We start from the raw sequence: 27,232 nt of genomic DNA, 5'->3' as shown, positions 1-27,232 counted from the left end.
GCTTGAAAAGGTGAGGTACCCACACTCTACAAAAATTTGACGATTCTTTTATATTCTTGAGAGGCACTCCATATCCTTTTCTCCCTCTATTGCTCATTCCTGATTTCAATAAAAAATGGTTAAAATTGGGAAATCGAAGACGTTCTTCCATCACATCAAATGTAATGATCAGCCAAAAAAATTGAGATGATTATCTTTGTTAAACGTAATTTTTTCTGTCCGTGTAAAATAAGATTTTCAAAAGTCTTAATTTGAAGCCGAAATTCTTGCATTGAAATTTTTCAAAGGTCTCAGGTTGAGGCTTTGACAGCTCAATTTGAGATCATAAACCTTAAAATAATATTCGCTTTATCCTTGAGCGATGAGAATACGAAAAAATGGATGCGCAAATTTCATGTTAGAGATAATTCAGTAAGTGTCGCACTCTCTGGAATGGACGAGAAAATCCGATAACGAAGTAACTTGCGTTCCCATGGGAAGTATGAGAAAAATTCTGACATGTATTCATGTTCATTAAAGTAGCTCTACCCTTACGGTAAATTCAAAGATTATTGAAAACTGCAAAAAATTGCAGAAAACTCGATTAGATTCGGAATTCTAATTTTTTTCTCTATTTAATTATCGTTTTGGATTTTCAAAGAAGAAATGTTTAAAAATCAGGATGTAACTCAGTGTCTTGTGTGAAAATCAACATTTCCATTGTAATCAAAGATTAAAATCTGAATTTATTTTCATTAGATGTGAAAAAATCAAGAATTTATTTTGACACCTCATAAAAAATCATCCACCGTTTTGCAAACAAGTTTTATTATTTATTTATAAAAGGGAAATGTTTGAAAAAATGCCAGTATATTGCGAAATTTCATTTAGATAATACTGACTGGGTATGAATTTTTTCAAATTTTTTCCATGCAATTTAATTGAAAAATTTAAAAACTGAAAATATCCAAACGTACAGCGTAGCCCGGCCGAAGGGTAGAGCTACGTTGAAATAGTCTATTTAAAAAATAATGATGAATATGTGAAAACAAAACAACAAATATCGTAGATTTCATGCTAGAAAAAAATTCAGTAGTTCTACGTGTGGAACTCTTTAGGCGCCTCATTTACAAGAAAAGCCGCTTAAAGATGGCATGGGTTCCTACGAAAAATGTGAGAAAAGCGATGGTATCTGCTTTAAACATGGCGATAAAAACCTGAAATTCTTCAGGTATAACGGGGAAAGACAGTTAATTTTCCCTAATTAATTTCTGAATACATTACGGCGCTCGTTATTTTTCACGAGCAGCGGATTGGCCGCAGCGGTCTTCACCAATTTTTCAACTATTATAATTAAATTGGAGAACAAAAAACATGCAACAACTCTAGTTTCACAAAAAATACCGTTATTTTCACTGAGTTACTGCATTCATCCGAATTAGCTGAAATTTATTTGATTTTTATTTACTCGATTTCCTTTTTCAATCTTATTTACATCTCATAAATAATTATTTAAATGCAAACAAATACTTTATTAACTACAACTGAACAAATTATTGGGAACTACTGAGAATTTCATCAATTTTTACCAAAATTATTGTGAAAATAAATTGAGAAATTAAAACGGGATTTTTAAAATTCACAATTCCCGTCCTTTAATTGCCGCTGTTCACGACCTTCAATCTCATAAACTTTGCGAAACTCAATATTTCTAATAATAAAAAAAGTACTGCATTAAAGAAAAGAAAACGAATGAAAAGTTATGGACGTGTACCAGAAACGGGGAGATTAAATTGGTGAGAAAAGGAGAACGACTCTGATTTATGTTCGAAAGCAATACGACGAGGAGGTACGAGGGGAATGGAGTTAGGGAAATACCATAAAATCCGGAAGTAAAGTACGCAACGGTCCGCGTGGACGATAGCCGATCGTTCCGTTCGGTGGTTCTTTACACTTTCTGCCCCTGCAGTTGGCATTTTATACGTTTGCCAGTCGTTTAAAAGTATCTTCCAACATCTTTATTATGATATTTGACTTTATAATGATTTTGTCTCACCAGAAGTCCAGCTGAAAGTGAATTTCGCGCTAGAAAAATACAGAATTCAATTCTCTTTCTTTGTTATTACTCATTCAGAGTCTCTTTTATTGCCGTTTCATCCATAATGGCGTTGTATTTTTCCGGATATTTGCTCTCTGAGTTTCTTTGTGCAGCAGTCGATCAATAATTATCGATAATTAATTACCGTTGAAAAAGTTTGGGATAATTTATCGTATTAAAACATCTCTTCTCTAATGAACAATTTCCAATAAGCTGAAAGTAAATTTCACGTTATAAAAATAAGGAATTCAATTTTTTTTCTTGGTTAATTAATTAAAGTTTCTTTTATTATCGTTTTATCAATGATGGCGTTGTACGCGGGGAACAAAGTTGAAGAAAAATTTGCCAACTTTTCTTTCCGTGTATTTTTCCGAATATTTGCTCTCTGAGTGTCTTTGTGGAGCATTCGATCAACAATTAACGATAATTAATTACCATTAAAAATATTTGGAATAATTTCTCTTATTAAATAATACTATACTTCAGTATACTTCTGATGTTATGAGTATTCAATGAATGATTTCCATTAAATATCTAATTAATGCAATTTACCTTCTAATAGTTTGTTTCCTCTCTCCTCTGGCTATAACAAACAATTGTATACAGTTGCCTCTCACGCATGTTCGAATAATTAAATTTACATTTGATTCAAGTTTTCCTCTAATTATCAAAACTTTGAAATTCTGATGTTGTGAGTATTTAATGGATGATTCCCCATGTAATGAATTCAACTCGCCTCCTAATAGTGTGTTACCTCTCCGTCTGGTCATAATAAACAATTTTATACATTTGCCAGTTTGCGCCAGAAAGGGTTGAAAGTATATTTTAATATCATTATGATATTCAACTTTATAATAATCCCGTCTCCCCCAAAGTCCAGCTGAAAGTGCATTTCGCGTTATGCAAATACGGAATTCAATTTTCTATCTTTGTTATTACTCATTCCAAGTTTCTTTTATTACCGTTTTACCAACAATGGCGCTGTATTTTTCCGGATATTTGTTCTCGGAGTTTCTTCGTGGATCATTCGATCAACAATTAACGATAATTAAATACCTTTAAAAATGTTTTGCATAATTTCTCTTATTAAAAAAACTTTCTTCTGATAAACAATTTCGAATAATTAAGTTTTCATTCAATTTAAGTTCTCCTCTAATTTTCAAAACTAGGAATTTCTGATGTTGTGGGTGTTTAACGGCTGATTTCTCATGTACACTGATAGAATGATTCATTTATTCCAAACGAGATTCGTTAACTATTAACAAATGAACATTTGGTGGGACCGAATAGACCCTAACTTCCAACCAAAATCCATTCGTTAACAATAACTAATCCGTTCTATCAGTGTAGTCAATCCAATTCGCCTCAAAACTATTTTATACGTTTGCCAGTCGTCCAACCCTCGCACCTCCTATTCCGCTCACATCAATGCATTTCGTGTATTTGACGCGTAAGGGTTGAAAAAATATTTCAATATCATTATGATATTCAACTTTATAATAGTCCCGTCTCCCCAAAAGTCCAGCTGAAAGTGCATTTCGCGTTATGCAAATACGGAATTTTCTTTCTTTGTTACTACTCATTCGAAGTTTCTTTTATTACCGTTTTACCAATAAAGGCGCTGTATTTTTCCGGATATTTGCTCTCGGAGTTTCTTCGTGGATCATTCGATCAACAATTAACGATAATTAATTACCCTTAAAAATGTTTTGCATAATTTCTCTTATTAAAAAAACTTTCTTCTAATGAACAATTTCCAATAATTAAGTTTTCATTCGATTTAAGTTCTCCTCTAATTATCAAAACTTGGAATTTCTGATGTTGTGGGTGTTTAATGCCCGATTTCCCATGTAATCAATTCAATTTGCCTTCTAATAGTCTATTTCCTCTCCTCTCTGGTCATAATAAACAAGTTTATACGTTTGCCAGTCGTCTAACCCTCTCAGACACGTGCCTTCTACTCCTCTCACACCGATGCGATTCGTGTGTTCTGGGTTGAGAGGGTTGAAAGCATATTTCACCATCTTTATTATGGTATTTAACTTCATAATGGTTTTTTCTCACTTAAAGTTCCGCTGAAAGTGAATTTCCTGTTATAAAAATACGGAATTCCATTTCCTTTCTTTGGCATTACTTATTCAAAGTTTCTATTATTACCATTTTATCTATACCGGCGTTGTTTTTTCCGGATACTTCCTCTCGGAGTTTCTTCGTGGAGCATTCGATCAACAATTAACGATAATTAATTCCCGGTTAAAATATTTGGGATTATCTCTCTTTTTAAAACATCTTGCCTCTAATGAACAATTTCCAGGAGTTGAATTTTCAGTCAACTAGTTTTCCTCTAATTATCGAAACTTTGAATTTATAGTGTTGTGGGGATTTAGTGGATGATTTCTCATCATGTAATCAATTCGGTTTTGTCATTCCGGCCGTCAGGCAGTGCTTCACGGACACTACGCGTCCGTGAATCCCTGCCTACGGCTGTTATGGCCAAAAATATTTTCACGGCCCAAAAAAATTTTTTAGGTTACACGATTGCAAAGTCATATTCGCCAGAAAAGTTTTTTTCGGCCTTATGATAAAATCTAAATCTATTATTTGCCTTCTAATAGTTCGTTTCCTCTTCTCTCTCGTCATAATACGCAATTTTATGTTTATTTTATATTTATTATGATATTTAGCTTCATAATATTTTTTTCTCGCTAGAAGTATAGCTCAAGGGGAACTTTCCATTATAAAAATACGGAATTTAATTTCCTTTTTGTAATGTCGCTTATTCAATGTTTCTTTCATTCCCGATTGTCTTCGTAGAAAATTCAATCCACAATTAACGACAATTAATTACCTTCCAAGATGTTTGAAATAATTTCTCTTATTGAAACAACTGTTCTTTATTCATTAATTCCCAAAAATTGAATTTTCATTCCATTAGTTTTTCTCTAATTACAAAAATTTGAATTTCCATTGTTGTGGATATCTAACAGATAATTTCCTCATGTAATCAATTGAATTTTCCTTCGAATAGTTTATTTTCTCCCCTCTCTGGTCATAATCCACAATTTTCTACCGATTTTTCTCACTATACTAAAAGTCCAGTCGAAAGTGAACTCCCCATTACCAAAATACGGAATTTAATTTCCCTAAACTTAATTTCTATTGTCACTTAATCAAGACTTCTTTCATTACCGATTTTCTTCATAGAATATTCAACCCACAATTAACGACAATGAATAACAATTAACGACAATTAATTATTTCAAAACTGTTTGACAACTTTCCTTCAATGAACAATTCCCAAAAATCAATTTTCAATCCATTAAAGTTTTCCTCTAATTACAAAACTTTGAATTCATAATGTTGCGGATATTCAACCGATAATTTCCCCATAATCAATTCAATTTGCCTCCTCACAGTTTATTTCCTCTTGACTCTGGTCATAATATACAATTCCACAAGTCTCGAAGCAACTCCATATACAAATGTTTACACGGCATTAAAGTATTGGCATGCATACCCAACATGTCTCCCTATGGTATTTCATACAAGACAGGTGAATAGTAAATTCTTACGACACACACGAGTATTTTCATCTGACCAGTTGAACGGGAGCAGGGAGGGTTTTAGACGGTAACAGTGGCACATTGCTATGGCTGCATACCATCAGCATTAAAACCATACTATGTACGTATTCTTTGGATCGTAGTTGTGTGCATCGGTTATACGCAAATAGAGGTGGAGGCAAAGAGCCTCTGTATGCCTGCAACGGTGAAAGTCGACTCTCTCGATCGGGACGTGGGGCCGCATCAGCCCCCCACCCTCTCCGTTATCCCCCCCCCCCTCCTCCATTACAATTGCAGTACACAGTATGTACTAAAATCCACTGTCTTTTAATGTCGTTTTCCCATGGTGGTACAGGGCACCGAGAACTTTGAATCTTTTATTCAATAAAGTTGATCGATAATAAAATTGAAAAAATCGCTTTTCCAATGGACTCTTCAATTCGTGGAATTCGAAACCGTAAAAAGGCACTTCATTGTATTTTTTCAACCAAAGAAAGTTCGCGTTTCAACAATTCTTTTGTTGAATATTAAAAACTCAATTTTTTGTTTCTCCGAAAATGTTTTAATGATATGAAATAAATATTTTATTTGTGTCAAACAAATCCTGCTTTCGACTAGAGGAAACATTTGTTTATATTTTTAATGAACTATTTATTTGATGCGAGTAAAAACACGAATAAAAAACAAGTTTAAATTTGAATATAACGTCTATTTGTATAGACTGATTTATTCGATTCTAATGAAACCTATTTCATTCAAATGAATTATTTCTCTGGGTGCGTTGTATAATAATTTCTCTCTATATTATAAAAATCCAAGTTGACTCCGAAATTAAGGGTCAAAGTAAGGGTCACGAGAGCTATAATGAGGGTCACGAGGGTCAGATTAAGGGTAACAAGTGTCCAAATAAGGATCACAGGGGTCATACGAGGGTTGGCGAGCGGTGCGAGCAGGGGGCGTAGCCCCCTAGTCAAATAATAAAGACTAAAAACGACCCGTTTTACCCCCCATTTTTTTAGTATTCGGATTTTTATATTTTCTCTATTTTTTTTCTCTTAATTTCCAAATGTTAAAAGATTATTCTATTGAATTACACGAAAAATGCTGAATTATAACAGAAAAATTCAATTCAATTTATTAATAATTACCTCTAGGCATTCCACAAGGTCCTGGTGTTCTAGCGCTATCCAAAAAATCAAGATCATATTTTCTTGCACGTGGGAACTTGAGGGCAACATGACCGTAGGCGTAGTCAAACAGATACGCCCCAGCGATTACCCACAACCACACTGTAACTCGTATCATCTCTGGAATTCGATTAGGCCTTTACGTTATACAAAACGAATGAGTATTTTAACTCTCAATACCGTTAAAACGCAAAACCACAAGGCGCGTTTGACCAGGCTGGTCAGCTTCTCGTTTTATGTATAAATTCTTTATCTCTCCTCTCTCTCTCTCTCTCTATCTCTCTGTGCACTTCCTATGCGGCTCGTTAAAATTTCAATCTTTCCCACCGGTACACGAACGACTTTGTGAGTGCGTAAATACGTCCTTGTGAGAAACTCATTGGGACCGGACAACGGCTGGATCTTCTCTCAATCTTCAGTCCCTCTGATTATTTTTCGGTGAACTGAAACGAAAGAAAACATTTTTTCTTTAGTTATTGAATATTCAAGCGAAATTTCATGCACTGATAGACTGATTCATTTATTCTGAATGAGATTCATTAATTATTGACGAATGGTAGAGTTGAATATGGCCAAATGAATATTCGTTAATAGTTAACGAATGGTTCACTTGAAAGGTGAACGTCGAGTCAAACAGGGCTCCTCAAATATGCATTTGTTAACTAATAAAGAATGGACATTTGGAGAGATCGAATAGACTCTAGCCTCCAACCAAATCCCTTCGTTAATAATAACTAATCCTTTCTATCAGTGTAGTTACCAGGAAAAAATGGAATTGGTTAATGTTTTATGCATATTATTTATGATCGTGTATTTATTTGTGAATCGCTTTTCTTTTAATTATTTCATTTACTTTTTGATGGCATTTCATATTTTTTTTTTAGGTAAATAATTTTCAAGTTATTTTTTAAAAGAGGAAAATTTACAGCAGTGAGACCCCCACACCTTTACACAAAGAGAATATAAAATTAAAAATTATGATGTGAACATGGTAATCGAAACAACTTCAAAATGTGACTTGTCTTGACCGAATTTTTACTAGCGCCGAATTACAATTGAATTTTATTCTACCTTTCTGCTATACCTACTCGCAATTTTTGCTAGGCTCAACAGTACATTTTGAGTGTGGCGGGTATTATCCTCGGTTACTATGTTCCCACAGTAAAAGATAATTTTATATTTTTTCCGTGTAAACTATCGGATATTTCCTGAAAGCTTTGTTGGAAATAACTGAAGGTGTCAAGTTTTGCAGATTAAAAATTTCAAGTGCCCAACACTCGTTTGTTTGCCGGGAAGCTTGAGCGAAATATCCGATTAATTTTGGAGGTCGAGTGGGATTCGAAGGTTAATCTCTGGATTTCGGATGTGGCCAAGCTGAGTGCAGTATTACGATATTCAACAGCTATTTGGTTGAAAAAATAATCGCAAAACTAGGAAAAAATATTCACACGGAGGGAAATGTTCGGTAAAAATTACGGAACTCACAATTCGCTCACCGATTACGGAATCGACTCAGAAAATTTAAGTGACGGTATCGTAATTTCTCACAGGAGATTCAGATAAAAATTGAGGAACGCTCTGGAAATATTCCGTGACAGTTCCGTAAATTTTCCTACAATCACATTTCACTCCGAAATTACGAAAAAGATACGTAATTTTTATTGAGGGGGGTAACGAGGGAGGCAACTGGCAGGTCAAAAATCTCGAGGGCGCAGCGCGAGGGATTTTTTTCCAAACTTGCCTCACTCGTTGATATGCAGAAAAACTTGAGGAAATTTTAGACAGTTTTTAAGCACGATAGGCATTCGTCTGGATTATCTCCCCTATCTGAATTGCCAACCAATAGGAATGCAGTATTTGATATATTTGCGGGAAAAATAGCGATATTTTCCTCCAAATTTAATGAAGCTGGAACTAACGAAGGATTTGACAGTAGGAGATTTGTCTCAGGCGAACCTAGGGGTGTACAAATGTTTTTTACGTTATGTACAAACTCTTTCGCACTTAAAAAACATTTGTACATATGATTATTTGACTCTCCTATACTTAAATATCTCCTGAATTGAATTTTCCGCTGAGGAATATTCTGATAGTTTCAGCTTCACTCAAATTTAATGTATTGCTGAACAAAATGAGCAATGAAAGAATGAAAATTATTTTTTCATCGATAAATTTAAGCAATTGAAAACATGATTATTGTAAATGAACATGGTGTGATGCGAGGAAGTGGAAGACGTCGAAAGCGGTGATTGTTCATCAGAAATGCATGGTCCATCCATTCTCATCTTTTTTAGTAGAGAGCTGTGATGTTCAGCATCCAGTTGCAAGTGGTTGTTAACAAAATTAAGTCTGACGTTCTCCCACTTCACCGTATTATTTGAAAGCTGAATTTTCAAACATTATCAGTTAAATACCGTGCTGAGTATAAAATAACAGTCGAATAGTGCAATTCTATTGGCTGAAACTTGGATGGGAAAAATTCTCGATAGAATTCTCTTCTGATTGGTCCCCGGGACGTCGAATACCGCAATTTTATTGGTCGGAAAGTTGATGAGGGAAATAATCAACACAATTTTATAAATTTCGTGACGAGAAATTCCCAAACATTTGCGGACCTTTTTATTGTTAATTAACTGTATCAAGTTAATCCCTTCAATTACCCCATACCCAAGTGAAATATTGGAGCTGTCTCTGTTCAGTTATATTTGCAATCAGTCATAAATTTTGTTCCTTAAAAAAATATGAAAGGCAGAAGACGTTTCTTAATCAATAATTAATTATTCGAACTCAACAAAACTCATTACTCAAGTGTCCAACAAGATTTCCTCATTTCCATGAAAAAAAAAAAACAAACTATTTCGTTTTCAGGAGTTTTAATTTATTATCGACCGTGTGACGTTTTGAGTTTGTTCAATTGATCCCCCAAATTTCTCCGTAAAAAATGGGCAAATGATGTTGCCTTTGCGGTAATAATATTTGCAATCGTTCATAAATTTTATTCGCTGAAAAATCTGAGAGGCGAAAGGACATTTCCTCGTCAATAATTGAATTGATAATTCAACTAACTCAAAATTGTCAGCCAAGGGCGCAATATAGCTCCGTAATTTTTCCCGAAAAAAATCCTAAACTGTTCTATCTCCAGAACTTTTTATTTTCATTCAATTGTATGCCATTAATTCCTCTAATTTCCTCATAAAAATTGAGATAACGATGGCGTCTGGGTATAATAATGTGAAAGGGAAAGAACATTCTTCTGTCGATAATTGGTTATCCAACCTCAACCACAATTTATTAGTCAAAATATCCAATGAAATTTCATAACGTTCAGGGAAAAAATCCCCTAGATTATCTCATTTCCATAATTTTGCATTTTCAATCAACTGCATTGAATTAATCCCTTCAATTGCATCATAAAAAAGGATTATGCGACCTCAATCAATACTAAAACCCCAGAATATTCCAAAGAATTTCTCAGTTTTCTGCGAAAATTTGATGAAAATTGTAATCAAGTGTTCAATTAATCCCTTTTTGCATTAAAAACTAAATACTTATCCATCAAAAATCTCAGTATAATTTCGTCATTTACATGGAAAAAAATTCCCCAACAATTCCATTCCCACAACTTCTTATTTTGCAATTAATTACATTTAATTGATTCCTCCAACTTTCTCCATAAGAACCCAAGGTAACTCCGTTCTATTTGCATAATACCATTCGCACCCCATCAACCCCTCATCCACTCAAAAAATCGAAAGCTCAGAGGCACAAAAAAAATTCAGCCAAATACCCAAAATTTCGCAATCAATTCACTCCGCAAATGTGTCCTTTCGAATTACCGTAATCCAATCAACTCGCGCAACCTTCCCATCCCCATAAATCAAACTGAAGAAATCCCCAGTGTGAAATCACAGTCGCAATGATTAACACATTTTATTTACTCAAAAAAACATGAGAACCAGTCGTTGCGCTTGGCCGCTCTGCATTCGCACTTCCGCCATCGCCATTGCCGATCAGCATTAGCTCGAAAAAAAACATTTTCCGCCTCCTCCCATCCCCACTATTTACAAAATCATCCTTCTCCCCTATCATGTGCCTGCCACACGCAACAGCCAAGAAGGAGAACTGGCCGTTGTCTCTGAATGCCAAGGACAACTCCAAAGAACCTCTCCAAACCGTTTATTTTCCCTTATCCCGAAAAACCACTCTGCTCCTCATCAACGCGCCGATTCCCCCCGCGCCCACCCCCCAAGATCCATAACTTTACTTTCAGATTCATGCGGAATTTGTGTATCGAATTACCATTCACTTCTCCAGGCAATGCAGCCAATCTGCATTCTTCGCGCTCGATAGATCATTTAAAATATCAATTCACACGTTGAAGTGAGAAAAAAATCATCGATAAAAAATAACTCTGTTTACCTCAAGTCAGGTGAATTCTCCTAATCCAACGAGCAATTTACACGTCACAGTTCACCATTTCACTAACAAAAATCAACCGAACGAAAATCAATTCTATTTACTCGGCGTAAATAAAAAAAATAACAATATTGATTCTCAGGTGGCGGCCATTTTGGTACCCAATCGTGATGTGTACTCTCGGTATAATATTTGCAATGCAATTGTAAGCGCGCACCAAGCTAAAGTCCTCGAGACGATGACGTGACGCTGCCAAGTCCCGGACTGGGGGCCCCAAGCGGCTCCTTCCTGACACCGCTCTACGTTTTCAACAGCTAAACGAGAGAAGGCGAAAGAAACAGCTTGGGGGAGAGCCCCCTCACTCTCTCTCCCTCCACCTACGTCTCACCTGCCCTCCTCCACTTTTCCTTCTCCTTCCTTATAAAACCTCGGAACACTGTGTCGCGTACCTCTTCACCCGCATTCATATCTTTTTTGATGTTTGCTTTTTTTTCTGTGATTTTTTTTACTGTTTGCGATTGGAAATAGCAGGAGTGAGGATTAACGTTGTGATGATCGTTTATCGGGGGAAATAGCGATGGTATGATGCGGGCAGATGAATGAAAACTTGTTGACTTTTTTCTCGGACGTTAATCCCTACTGTCGTTGGCCCAGATGACTGGGATTGGGAATGGAAAGCCGGATGAATCCGCTGGAGACATTGGTGAAATGGGTGGCGACTGCACACGTAATTAGCACTGCTTTTTCGATCTACATCTGATTTTACGGGATTTGCGGGCCATGAGGCGATGATTTTCGGGATTAGGGGGTTGAGGAGGTATGATGATGGAAAGGGTATTGTTAACAATTTTTCGCTGGAATTTCCGGTGCACTTTTTGGAAATTTTTATCGAATTTCATTGCCACGGAAATTTTAAGGTGTTTTGTTATTGAAAATTCAGAATTTCGGGGAAAAATCAAAGAGAACTCTAAATATCAGTTGTAATTTTCAGGACTGTGACACTGAATGCGATTTAAGGGGAAAAAATAATTTCGAAATAATTTCAGATTACAGTGAAAATTCTGTCATTTGGCAGAAGTAAAAGTCACGATTTTCGAGGCAATTTTTATCCACCTTTTCTCTCCGCGTAGCCCCAGTAAAAATTCACGTTAAAAATTTCTCTCCACGCGAGTTTACCATAATTTTTGCGAAGATATTTACGAGTTTTGTGGAATAGAAAACAACGGATATTAGAAAGCGAGGGAATTTTCCATCTCGGATCATCTGGCAAACCCGTAAAATCAACTTCTCTCCATACAACCTGCAGGTTCCGATATCTCTGTCAAACTTTGCCACTACACTCGGATAGCTGGGGCTTTTTTTACGGTAAACCACGAGACCACGAGTCCCTTCACTAAATTTTGTTCATTCACACTGTTCAGTGAGTGAATACCCAATGTACTTACTCACTCATAATCCACTTATAACCCACTCAAAATAAATTGAAAACCCTAACAAACTTTTTTATGGTAACTGGGCTTCGTTTTCATATTTTCCGTAATTTCCTTAATTCACAGTCATACATTTAATTTGATTAAATTTTTTACTCACACAGAGAGAATGTAAAATTAAAAATTGTAATGTGAACATAGCAATCGAGGATCATACCGAAATAACTTTAAAATATAATTGGTAGAGATGTGTTATTCGACCGTGTTAAAAACATAATTAAGATAACATTCGGCCTTGCGGTCCAGGATAAATAAATTCAATGAAGTTGAACTATAACGCGGAAGAAAAATATACTTGAATGGACCATTTTATACCAGAATCAAGTATATGCACAAACCTGATTCAATAATGAAACATACACGGAGAGAAATGTACGAGAAAAATTACCGTGCTCGCATAGTAAAGTGGGTTCAGATGGTCTTTCCAGGCGAAGTGTACCGCAAAGAGTAGGAAAAAGTACTGTTGCACGAGTCATTTTTCGAATAAATGCGGGGAAAAATTCTTGTGCAGCACGGTAAAATCGAAGCGACAGTGAATTTTTACGAGAAATACGAGAAAAATTATGACACGGAGAGAAATATTCAAGAAAAATTACGGAACATTTCACGTAATCCGCAAGCGAGAATCGTTTTCAGTGAATTTCTATAGGAATATAAGAGAATAAATTTGAAACGTTCAGTAAATTTTCGGGTCTGTCACGGAAAAAAATACGAAAAAGTCACGTAATTTTTCTGGAAGTTGTAAAATCTAACAGAAACTTCAAGACTTATTATGCCTCGGAACATGAAAATTGTTGGATGTTTAAGAATTTTTACGAAAAGTTCCGAAAAAATTACGGAACGTGTTGTTAAAATCTCCCCCTCACGGTGACTCATGGCTAGCCGTGAGGCGTCGGACGGATGAGTAATTTTTACGGAACAGATCGTAGAATTTACGTGACGATTGACACTTTTTATTGAATTTTACTTCGCTCCCAGATTACGTTTCGAAACGTAATTTTTACGTCTTTTTTCTGGCAATTTTTATTGAATATTGCTCTCCGTGCACTGGCTGGCAAATTTTTCCGGTGCTCTAGGATCCTAGGACCCGAATCCTAGGACCCGATCGCGCACTCGTAAGATTTCGGCACTCTTCATCCCCCTCCGCATCCGCGAACATCAACTCAACGTGACCAGATGATTCATTCCGTCGCCTTCTCTAACCTTCTCTCTCACATATCTCCTTACTGAAACCCCAGGTTAATGTTTTTCAGAATATCAATTCAGTGAAATATTAATTACTGCTGTGATAAAACGGTTAAGAAATAAAATAAGTGCCCTTTATTTTCTCTTCATGAGATGTATAACGCTGTATGATGATCCATAACACTATATGGGATGTCACGGATTTTTACGCTGAAAAATTGATTGTTTATAAATTATTCATAGAAAATGCTCGTAATACTCAAAAATTGCAATCTTTAAATTATTTCACCAATCTTCCCCCAAAGGTAAACTTTCTAATCTTTTTTCAGCTTTTTAAAATGTTCTGTAACAATTCAAATCGAGATTCAAATTCAGTCCTGTAAACTTTAAATAATAAAATCATTGTAAAATGCCCGGAGACTTAGGGTCAAATGCATCTGAACTGAAATCTCAGAAGCATCTCAGAAGCAAAGCCCAGAAGCTCAGAAGCTCCGATGTTCGTCTACAAAGGTAGAAAACATTTCACTGAAGAAAAAATAGCCAAAGTACTTGGACATCCTTAAGAACCAAAGTGCCGGTGGTCACGGATTTTAGTGTTACCAAACGCTCTCCACCTGAACAAAAAAATATGTATAACATAAAATCCTCGCCCCCGCTCACCCTTTTAAAAAACCTCATAAAGCGACTAGAAAAGATAATAAAAAATGTCGAGTAAGGTCGTGCCGCAAGCCAAAGAGTGTGAGGAATGAAAATTGTGACCAGCAAGAGCGCGCCCGCCGCGTACGTGCTCTCTCCCTCTCCCATATTGGCATTCTTGCGCCACGTATTGCAAGCAATGAGAGTTGCCAATGGCATGTGTGTGTGGCACCTCGAAAGGGCTCTATAGGTGGGGCCCAAACCCACTGCAAATGCATCCATTACAAATATGACTCGCAATTGGCGAACACATTGACTAGTTATGCCGCTGGATCACTGATCCCGCTGACTGCACCGTTGGTGCGAACTAACGTCCTCCACCTACATAATCATAATAATCGAGTGGTCGCGAACCGTGTCACGTTACTGCTGAGGCACTTAAGGCCGCACGGTAGCCGCTCTTTATTCGTTTTTTCATTCGTCCACCTCAAGAATTTTTACTACATTTCTCCCTCCTCCTTGGTTGAAATTTCTTTATCATCTCGGGTTTTGGTGATTATATTCCGTCTTTTATTGAGTTAACGAACACGGGGTAGAGCTGAGAGGAATATTCTTCATTTATCAAGGGAAAAAATTGCGCTAGTGTTTCATCTGCCGTGAGGTATGATTACCAGGTGAAAATTCACGTCACAAGAAGTGCGAACGAGGTCGATTGCGTAACACGAGAAGAATTGCTAAGAGATTCTGAACTGAATCTCGTTTGACTTCTGGGATAATAAATCATGAGAAGCCTTTTTATTATATTCGTTGAAGTAGTATTCACCGGAAAAAAATTGTTCAGAATTATGGATATTTGGGTTTCTTCGGCCGAACTTTTTGTACTTTTCTACTGAAATTTTCGGATATTTCTTCAGTGGGAAATCATGAATTGCATTGATTTTGTAATGACATGAGTGGCATTGATTTTTCCTGGAGTTTCAATTGTTTATTAACAGTGTAAAAATTGCACTACACTGAATGCTAGATAATGTATCATTTGCATTGTTAAAAAAAAATTGAAATTTTGTGGACAGTTCAACAGTAATTTTTAAAAGAACAACATTGAATTCTATTTAGATGAAAACAGCAAAGATATTTCTGATTTTTCTAATAATTCAAGAATGTATTCACCTGAATTTTTCTGATCTGTATGAATTTTCATGAAAACGTTCGACTGTAATTTACAATTTCCAGTTTTGTTCCATCAAATAATGAGTGTTGAACTGCGATATTCTTTGTAATTTCAGTGGAACTGTCACATCATAAAAATTTTTAATAGAAAAATCTCATGCTAAATTGAAAAAACAGTTCTATCCCAGTAGTTGTTGAAATTTGTAAATGTTAATCGTGTCGAGTGCTTCAATAAATAGAAGCAACGTAGATTTATTTCACATTCAGCTCATTCCTGCACGAATAATTGTGCAAAATATTATTGCTACAATCTGATCAATGAATTTTCTCCACATACAATCTTCCGTACATCGCCTCACCAGTGTATTCACCATCGATAATGTTACAATGGCAGGACGTGTACTTATACGTGCATCAATCGCCCGAAGACACTCTGTTGCAACTAGTCTTATGTAATCAACGGATTAACAGGCGGCCGAGAATATAACCATCCCAAGTGCGTAGTATCCTTGTACCCCATCCGACGGTAATCGCAGGAGATGTAATAACTGAAGAAACGTAAAAATTATAGGCACTGTCCGAATTTTTCAAATTACATTTTTGCTGAAGGTATAATGCCATGAAATTAGAGGGAAATTTCCTATTTTAGAAGCAATTTCAGAGAAACATATTTTTCGTGTTTCATGAAAAATATTGGACATCATCAAAAATTTTAACTGAAATTCCGATGAAGGCTCCTCGAAATTCGAAACAGGAAATTTTAAATTATGATTGAACGTGCGGGCAAATTTTTTTAGGGAAACCAAAGTTCTTTCTCAATTTTGTAATCTTGCTGTCAAATGAGAGCATAGGCGCCTGGATATAAAAGAAGAATTTTCTAGACAAAGAGAAAAACTTTATTTGTTCACTCTACCCGGAAAGAAATTTTCAAACAAAAATTCTAATGTTAGCACGTGAATTTTTCCCGTTCTTCTATGAAATTTTTCACACAAATCCCGGGAAATTTGATCAAAAATTAAAGGAATTCTACCTTAACAGCACGCTGTTAAAAATTTTCGTCCGAATGATCTGAAAATCAATAAAATACTTCTTTTGTCAGTGCAATTATTCCGTGAAAATTCGGAAAAATGAGGAAGATTCAGGGAAAAATGGAAAATTCATGTCATTTTGTTTCTGAATATTCATGTTTCATTGAAAATTCAATCAACTTCTTAAATTTCCGTCTCACTGTCACTACAGACTCATGAATTTCCCTGAATTCTACCTAAAACTTGAAATTGTTTAACCACTTTTCCCCTAAAATTGAGAAAATTCAGGCAACAACTGCTCTAAATTCTCAATCTATTGAAAATTCAATTGCATCTAAGGGATAATTTCCGCAATGAGCTTAAAAGTTCAAGCGTTCATTGAAATATCAATGATCGCTCAATATGAAAAACCCAATTTTCTTGAATTTTCAAGATGAACGAGAAATTTCATGAATATTTTCATTTGAAACTAAATTCAAACTCACAATATTCAGAATTCAAGTGACTCTCTGACTGAAATTCCAGAAATTCTCAACAGTGTGGTTAACATCCAGATATGCGAATAATCCGTGAAATTTGAAATTTCATGATTCTTCACAGAACACAACAGTGTAGAACAAATAGAAGCCCCAGATAGAATCAAGAGCCTTTTTTATTGTGTAGTGTACCCCAAAACCGTTGCAATGAGTTTCCACAAAGCCCTAAATTTATAAACTATCAAAGCCACCGAAAGTATCGATCGACCACAGGGTACCCAGTAGCACGTGCGGGATGCACCTTTTGCTTTGTGACTCACGTATCCGGGATGACATCCGGTATTAGCTTTTTTCAACTCATCTGTCTCATTCCGTTTCCTTTGTACGTGATTAAAATTAACGAGTGACCCGTGAAATACAGCAATTAGAAATGACAGTAAATAAAAAACGAAATATCAAAATTTGCGAGGTTCCACAACCGCACGAGTTCTTCACTCGGCAATCGTAAAAAAACTTTAAGATACGACGTTGGAAACATTGACGATTACCTCAAACCTGGAGGTTGTCTGAGCGGGTAATGCCGTTTTCACTGGCAGGAGACGAGGTTCAAGCATCTCTCGTAACGCTCGTCCGCAAGTGAATTATACATCTCAACCGGTGCCACCCAAATGCCAGGAAAAATCTTGCGAAAAAAAGTTTGTGCACAGGGAGAAAAGTTGAATAAAAATTAACAAGAGAATTTTCTCCATCCGAATTGTAGCCGATAGAACTGCACTATTCGACTGTTATTTTATGTAGTCACACGATATTCAACTAATAATTTTTTATTATTTTTCCCAATCGGATTTCGACCAATCAGAGCGCAGTATTTGAGGCTTCCCGACAGTTTTATTTCGGATACTTCTTCCTAGCTTTTTTTTTCTGTTTTTGAGGCCGTCCAACTTCCAGATTTCTAATCGAAAATTCAAGCTTTCATTGAAAATATCATTGATATTTTTCATTGTCCCATCCAGGTTTTACTAGTCCCTTTTAATCGAGGCGTTTTTTTCATTAGGAGGTACATGATATAGAAAAAAAAACTGGCCATTATCCGTTGTAATTAGGATTTTTCTTTGATTGTAGGAGTCCATTGTAAAGATTATAAAATTAGAGAGAGTCACTTTTTGAGCTGGTAGTCAAAAACTAGTTGCTTTCAAGGAAAACTTGAACAAAAAATGAAGAAATAGGGAAAAATGTCAAAACAAGTTCCTCCTAGCTTTTGAATCTTTCGCAGTAACTCCTTATTTTTCGGCTCATTTCAGACAGCGATCAGTCGACAATCATTACATTTGCAATATTTTGTAACATTATTAGAATTAGCACCTTTCTATTACTATGATTTGATTATCTCACTTGAAATTTGAAAATATTAAAGTAATTCATGATTTAAATTTTCTATTAACTATGGCATAAATAATTCTAAATTTCATAAAAGTATTTTTCAATTAGACACGGAGAAATATTCAATAAAAATGACGTATCTTTCCCACAATTCCGGAGCGAAATGTGGTTGTAGGAAATTTTACGGAACTGTCACGGAATTTTTCCGGAGCGTTCCGTAATTTTTACTGAACATTTCTCTCCGTGCATGTAATGGTCAAACTTCTGACACGATTACTGGTTGATACATTATTTCGGAATTTGAATATTCGATTGATGATGAATTTGGTAATAGAAAATTGTTGGGTAATATTATCAGTTAACAGAAGCTAAATTTAACTTATTTTGAAATTGATGATTGTTCTGATCCCTGATTTCAGATCGAATCTTGTATTTGACAGTCTACGGAAATCGGGTTATTCTATTAAGGATGTTCGACACCTTTTTGGCTGAAATTCACGTTTTTTTTCCTTTTTCTGACGAATTGTCGATCGGATTGACGGAAAAAAATATAACGTTTTTGTGTTCTGTCATTATTTAATGGCCCACGCAGTGTCATGGTGGTGGGATCATTTTCCTGCGTTTTTTCTACAGTTTTGTGATTCCTTTTAAACGTTTAGCAAAAATGCACAAAAATGATCGCACCACCTTGCAACTTCGCGAGTCATTAAATAATGACAAAATGCAGAAACGTTATATTTTTTCGCGTCAATCCGACCGACAATTCGCGAGAAAAATTAAAAAAACGTGAATTATGACCGAAAAGGTGTAGAACATCCTTAACGTAGTTTGTTCAAAGCTTCCCTATTCACCTCCTGATGTCGTCTACTGCACTCTAATTGTCCACAATCCGATTGAGAAACATAATCCGACAAATACCCGAGTTTTGCAGAAAAATTTTTTAACCTGCAGAACTTGACACCCTCATTTATTTTCAACGAAGCTATCGCGAGACACCCGATAACTTTGGAGGTCTCGGGGTATTACAACCAATAATTTCCCGTCGTTCGGTAATTCCCCGTTGGCAAGCGGAATAACAGAAAATTGTCGATTGTATGACGATGACACCGAATACCGCAATTCCATTTATCGAAATGGTGATGTTGGGAATAATCCGCCGAATACCCCTTGAGCTTCAAAATGAATCGCAGTGTTTCCCTGAAACTTCCCGGCGTACAAACGATTGTGTCAAGTTTCGCTGAAAAAATCACTCGCGCAAGCGCTCGGAATTTATTTAGCCTGCACGGAGAGAAATTTTTTAGAAAAATTCTAGTGCTAACACGGTAAAAGAGGCGCAAAGTGACGGTCAGGGAAAAATTCCAGTGCTGGCACTGGAAATTTTATTTGGGAAAACGTGAATTTTTCCCCGTATTTCTGTGAAAATTTCACAGAAACTCGTATTAGACTCGTACTAGAATTTTTTTAGAAAATTTCTCTCCGTGTGCAGTGATAGAAAGGATTAGTTATTGTTAACGAATGGTTTTGGTTGGAGACGAGGGTCTATTTAATCTCACCAAATGTTCATTCGTTAACAGTTAACAAATGCACATTTGAGGTGCCTTGTTTGACTCGATTAACACTTTTCAAGTGAACCATTCGTTAACTATTAACGAATATTCATTTGGCCATATTCAACTCTACCATTTGTTAATACTTAAAGAATCTCGTTTGGAATAAATCAGTAGCGAAGTGGTAAAACGCTCTAATTCGACTTATCCCCCAGTTGAGTTTTTGAGGGATATTTCGGAATCTAAGGGACATAGCGAAATTTTCGTAATTACATCTGTTGTAGCTCTCAACAGGCTCTACAAAAAAGGTTATAACAAAAATTTTGCTATCTCCCTTAGATTGCAAGATATTCACTGAAAACGCTAATAGTTAAAATTGACTTGTACCTTTTTACCCTTTTACTACTGAAATGAATCAGTATATCAGTGTGCGACACTTGACATATTCAGTAGTAATACCACAAGACCTCCAAAATTATCGGATATTTTCCGATTGTTTTGTTGCGTAGCAACGAGAGGGAGAAATTTTGCAGATTAAAATCCCGAGCGCGCGGCGCGAAGAATTTTTGTGCAAAACTTATCCCGATCGTTGATATGCAGGAAAACATGAGGGAAAGGTCCGATTAATTTTGAAGGTCCAGTGGTATTCGACGGATTATTTTTAGTAACCTGATCCTTCCCAAACCGACTCATTTTGACTTTCTTCATGACTTTCTTTCACTCCGCAGGATAATATTTGACAGTTATTTGGTTAGAGAAACAATTGCAGAGCTACAGGGAAATTATCAAAAGCTAGGGGGAAATAACCGCTGCAATTTTAATTGGGAAGTACTTCATGTTATTGAATACTGAACTCTGATTGGCCCAGGGAAGGCCAGATCGGATTACCAAAAATAATCATTTATGTCGCGCCGTGCAATAAGTCGACTTCTGCATGACTTGACATAAAATATTATAGAGCACTCGGTAATAAATTTCGTTTTCAACGAATGTGTAGTTTACAGGCCGAGCCGAAGCCGAGCCGAAGGCGAATTTGTGCCCTTGTACTCTAATGTACTATTGTATCCAACGAAGTTATCGGGAAATACTCCATTATTTTGAAGCTCTCGGGGTAAATTTTACTACACGAAAGGTAATCATGCAGTGATATATAATTCAACGAAAAAATACCTGTTTGTAGAGGATATATTACGATTCGTTCGTTAAAAAAACGCACCTAGGGATACGAAAAATGTAAAATACTCGGCTTATTCGGTAATTTTTCTCCAACTTTTTTCTCCGTGTGAAGGGGAAAAACCGACGATGAGACCCGGAAAAACGAGGCTAATGTGATGTTGAGACGCGAAGATATGCGAGAAAAATCTACAATTTCACGAAGTTAAAATCTCCCAGCGTCGGCCGAGGCAATTTTCCCTCGGAAAAATTTCACATTTCTCATGAACGTGTGCATGAAAAATACAGGAAAGAACCACCGATTTGGGAGGGGTATGTTTTTTACTGGAGAAAGTGGTGTCTCTCCTTGAGAACAATCATAACCACTGCTATTGTATCAGTAGGGTCGGCTTTCGCTATTTCCGTTCTTGAATTTTTTTTTCCTCTACATTTGAATTTAACCAGTGGTTACGGCCGTCTGCATCTGCAGGTAAGGTGAGTCATCCTGAATTGCCATTCGGGGAATGTGGAGGCTCAAGGTTGGGTATTTTTACCTGATGGGAGATACGAGGGGAATAGGAAAATGGGAACGGGTTTGTTGAATAACACCGCGCCTTGAATTTTCGGCTGTTTTATCTGCAGTCGACGCGGGAATGAACAATATCTACTACCGGGAGGTGGCAGCATCAGGGCCGCTACGAGGAAAATATTCTCTGAACGAAGTGGTAAAACGAAGCTCGTTATTACCTGCGGCGGATTCAATTTTCGTTATCAGTTGAATGATGAAAAATTTTGAAATCGATTTAGATAATTTTTTTCTCAGCTGAAAATTATTTCTTTTTTGCCTTCAAAGTGCATTCCAGAACGTGAGTTATAGCAGTTATTTTCGCACTGTGAAATTGTATAATTTCTGCGTTATCAGAACTTGTGAATGACTCATGGGAGGATATTCAATAATACATTTCAAATCATTTTTTAATGGAATTTTTTTAACAATCTCGTCTTGTAAATAAGTAAAAGAAATATTTTAAACTTTGAAAATGTCAGAATATGAAATAAATTTTTTGCCATTTAGAAAAAATTATTCTTCGGGTGAAAAATGGATTGTTTATAAATTATTTATGAACAATTCGTTACCTTCAACAATTTCCACGTCCCTTTTTTACGAATCTTCCTCAAAAAGTCGGCCTTTTAATTATTACTCTTTAAATAACAAAATAATTGCAAAATATTCCATCAAAAATTTCCAAAGTACGTCATAGTGCATATCTCAAAATTGATTGTAATGAACAACAGCAGACGTAAACAAATTAAAGAGAATAAACAAATTAACAAAATTAATATTTCAAATAAAATATCCTTCGTCTTATTAGAACATTCAGTAAATAAATTTGAAGCCGCAATTGGTGAAGTGTCCGCATAAAAATAGAATGAAAAAGTGCTATTAGAGAATCCATTAATTTTTTCCACAATAGTAAATTCCATTCCTCCGCGAATCATCCACACAAAAAAAAGAATCATAAAACAGCGTTATCGCGTTGGGACGCACTTGGTCGGTTAAATGTCCCGAGGTGGGAGGGAAAAAAATCGTCAGTGGCGATAACTGCACACGTGTTCAACGCTGGAGACAGTAATATATCGTTAAAGGCGAAAAATTCAAAGGCGGCGGTAATAATGCGTGCTGAGAGACACCCAGGGGCATAATCGGTGCGCGAGCACTTGCACTTATTTTCGTTCCTTGACGAGTACATCGTGATAACAGGCCATTGCGCACCAGAATCATCACCGAGGGCCTTTCATCTTATCAGATAATCGAAGTAGTGATGTTATCGTTCTATTTTTTGTTGAGAATTTTTTTTCAGTTCCGACGAAAATTGTGGACGGGGAAATAACAGGTATAAGGTGGATCAGTGAGCGACGCTCACGACCACAATCACTGCTTCATTGACATGCTGGACTAGCACTTGTGTTATATCATGACTACCTACATCAACCGTCGTGAGGAGTTCGTGTAGAACTAGGCAGGCAGACTTGTAAATCTGATTGAATGATTCTACCAGTTTCAAGGAACATCCTTGGTAATTTAATTGGAGATGATGTGCTCAACATCCCGGGAACACGATTATTAAATTAATTAAGAATGATTGAATTATCGCGGGAGACAAAGAATAGAACGTAAAGAATATTGTTCTTGATTCAGAAGGAATATTTTTCTTTTTTGAAGTTCATGATATTGGAAGAAATTAGAGGATGTTCAAGTACTTCGACGATTTTTTTTTTGCAGTGAAATGCTTTTCTAGTTTTGGAGGAAGATCGGTGAAATAATTTAAAAATTGAGATTTTTGAAAATTACGAGCAGTTTCTATAAATAATTGATAAACAATCAATTAATAATTGATGAACAATCCCGGGGACATGATTATTAAATTAATTAAGAATGATTATTGAATTATCTCGCGAGGCAAAGAATAGAATGCAAAGAATGTTGTTCTCGATTCAGAATGACTATTTTTCTTTTTTAAAGCTTGTGATATTGGAAGAAATTTTCGTGCCACCTGTTATCATCCTACTATATTACATCAATTCAGAAAATAACATCACAGAAACTTCTCAAAGAAAAACATATACCTCTCCGCAGACTTTCATAAAACTCCCAGCAAATTTCCATAAACCGTAAACACGTCAACCTCTCACCTCTCCCAGCACCCAATTGCGCAAGTCTCCCGAAACCCATCTGTAAAGCCTGCTGAAAGGTGGATCAAGGTGGCAATTGCAATTCGAAACTCAAGAAAATTTATTGTATCAAACAATCGCTTTCGGATTGAAGAATTAAATCTCACCGACTTTTGAAGCACGACAAAAATTCCCGATTGTAGGATTTCTTCCCAAACTTCAATAAAAATTATGTATCTTGTCCGTAATTCCGGAGCGATATGTGGTTGTAGGAAATTTTATGCAACTGTCACGGAATTTTTCTAGAGCGTTCCGTAATTTTTATCAGAATCTCCTGTGAAAAATTACGATACCTTCACTTAAATTTTCTGAGTCGATTCCGTAATCGGTGAGCGAATTGTGAGTTCCGTAATTTTTGCAGAGCATTTCTCTCCGTGTTCCAAGAAATTCCCCTAAACCGCACACACCTCTCCTCCTCCAGCAATTACTCAACCCTCTTCCCAAAAAACCACAGATTAATAACTGGCGAATAGTCAAAATCGACATAAACCATTTTTTGATTGCTGATTTCAACTGATCTTAAAGTGATTTCAAGGAATAATTGATTTCCAATGAGTTCAAATGATTTCAACTGATATGAAATAATATCAAATTTATTATAAATGATACGATATTCGTCAAAACGCGTGCTGAGCCAATAATAATTTTTTTTCCATACGTTTCAAAATAAAATTTCCCATCCCACCGCTTTGGTGATTGCAATCGATGAAATCACATGATTTCATTCAATTTCAGCTGATTTCGCGTCATTTCATTACTGATTTCAGGTGATTTGACCCCAGGGTGAGTGGTTTCACCTGTGAAGACCCCTCGGCTTCGCTACTGAATTAAATCTCACAAACCTCTCAAACCCGACAGAAATTTCCAACAGCAATATTTCCCCTCCCCAAACTACCATAAAACTCTCAACAAATTTTCCTAAATCGTAAACTCATCACCCCTCCCCCGCCCCCAATGACGCGACCCCGCTCCCAAAAAACCTCCGCCTCAATGGGGCCCTTTACACCGGGACTTCAAGTCACGCCAAGTATGGCTAAGTTTACGTCTTTTCGGGCCCAAGTCTCGGCGGAAATGCGAAATAGAACTAAACTCCGCGTTTTCACATCGAGTTCGGCAGGAGTAGACACAATTTTAGCCAAACTTCGAGGGACTTGGAGTCCCGATGTAATGGCCTAGAGATGCGAGGTGAAGTCACGAACGAAAAACCGTCAGGCCACAATAGTATATTGTGCATCAAGGGCGGAAAGTCATGTTTTCCCGCTGGAAGTGCACATTAGTATATTGTGCCCCTAGGGAGTAAAAGTATTTTCTGAGGAATGTGACGTTCAGCCTTCGGCTCGGGTTATAATCACATGAGTCAGAAAATACTTTTACTGCCGTGTGGCACACGATATTTTATGCCTCGAGGACTGAAAACCGCGATTCTAACCTCGCTTCGCTCGGTTAAATCGCGGTTTTCCGTCCCTAGAGGCATAATAGTATATTTCAGCACGTGTGGGGCAATATCGTCTTTAACGTGTGTGGAGTTTACAGCATGAGCCGAAGGCGAGTGATGTAACCACACACGTTAAGGACGAAATTTTCCAACAAGTACTGAACAAAATTTTATGTCACGAAGCCTGAAACCGGCTGAATTAGACACGAGACGCGAAGCGTCGAGTCTGTTAGAATCGCGGTTTTCAGTCCTCGAGGCATAAAATATCGTGTGCCACACGGCAGTAAAAGTATTTTCTGACTCATGTGATTATAACCCGAGCCGAAGGCTGAACGTCACATTCCTCAGAAAATACTTTTACTCCCTAGGGGCACAATATACTAATGTGCACCTCGAGCGGGAAAACATGACTTTCCGCCCTTGATGCACAATATACTATTGTGGCCTGACGGTTTTTCATTCGGTTTCAGGCATGAGTGGCATAAACGATTTTTTAACACGCCTGCAAAGGAAAGTTTGTATTTTGCTGTCCGATGAGCGGGAGGAAAGTACGAACTTTCCGTGCAGGTGTATGAAAAAAATATGACCGTCATTGACAGTCATGTCTTCTCTTGTCAAAAAAACGGTCAGATCAAATTTTATCATTGAGAAATTATCTATATAGACGCGACATGACGGTCATTTATTTTCCGTGATATAAAATTTTGTCATGTTTTGCCATGTTTCTTCACGTGATTGTCCATCAGTTCATTACCTATTTCGTAGTTCATTTACTACTTCGGCGTGACATGGGGTTACAGTTTCGCCAACTTTCAGATAAAATCAGAAAAGAAAATTTGGACCCCTTGGATGAGGTAGGAGGGGAACCGGCATTATTCTCAATACGAATGCCAGAAAATTTTACTGAACAAAAAGGAATAGTCTAGACCGGAATTTGAATCCGGGACTTTCCGATTATGCATCAGGTGCTCTCCCAACTGAGCTATCCGGCTCCTAACCACTTCTTCATTTCAAATTTCTGGTAAACACTGATCTCCGCTGTCCTTAATATCTGTAAGCACTTCATTTTAAAATTAAAGAAGTGAATTTATATAGCGTTCCACATCTTTGCGACGGTCACACGACCGTCATCCGACATGTCATGAAAATTGCTCGCATCTCCAAAACAGCCCCAATATTCGCCTGTTCTCCCCCGACCCAACTCCCGCAAGTTCTCTCCAACAACCAGGAATGCAACTCCTGATTTGCGGCGGTATCAAGATTTAAGCCCCAGTCCGAATAAAAAATCCCACCAATAAATCCAGCCAAAAGGTGGATCAAGGTGGCGAGTGATATTACACTCGCCTCTTACCATTACCCCCAACTCCGTACACCCAGCCCGTCGGTATAATTTCTGCTAGGTGCGCCCCTGATCTCAACTTCCAACTCTCCATCTCTCTCATTTCGTATCGTCGCAGTTCACGAGCGAGTGCAGGTGTGCGCCCGCCAGTCTGTCGCCAGTTACCACGTCCCTCTCTCCCCCGTTACTACGGTGTCCGCGGGGTCCGGCCCCTGGCCCCCCCAAGAAGCGACCGCTTCTGGCCCACCGACTTGCCTGTGCGAGCCTGAGAGTCAACCCAAGTCTCCACAGATCGTGCCGCTGGGGCTCCTTGCTGCCCACCTCTGCAGGCTCCTTGTCTTCTTTTATTCTCCTTTTCCCTCCACCTTTTATTCATTTTTTCCTGTTTGCATCGTTATTCCCCCTCCTCTCCCCCCCC

General features: G+C 37.0%; 1 protein-coding gene across 2 annotated transcripts in view; it reads right to left on the bottom strand.

The window, feature by feature from the left end:
- The window catches only part of LOC107040788, a 34,185-nt gene extending 22,691 nt beyond the window's left edge, over positions 1–11,494 (bottom strand). For both annotated transcript variants that reach the window (XM_015261030.1, XM_015261031.1), the window contains exons 1-2: positions 11,247–11,494; positions 6,789–7,270 (exon numbers count right to left, since the gene is read on the bottom strand). In XM_015261030.1, the coding sequence (XP_015116516.1) occupies positions 6,789–6,945 (157 nt within the window). In that variant the 5' untranslated portion in view covers positions 6,946–7,270; positions 11,247–11,494. The remainder of the gene's footprint in view (positions 1–6,788; positions 7,271–11,246) is intronic.
- Between the last annotated feature and the right edge of the window lie 15,738 nt (positions 11,495–27,232).

The sequence above is a fragment of the Diachasma alloeum genome, unplaced genomic scaffold, assembly GCF_001412515.2.
Source record: "Diachasma alloeum isolate Michigan unplaced genomic scaffold, Dall2.0 Dall_scaffold_00343, whole genome shotgun sequence".
Classification (NCBI taxonomy): Eukaryota; Metazoa; Arthropoda; class Insecta; order Hymenoptera; family Braconidae; genus Diachasma; species Diachasma alloeum.
The sequence above is the reverse complement of the archived record's forward strand: the minus strand, read 5'-3'. Positions and strand labels throughout refer to the sequence as shown.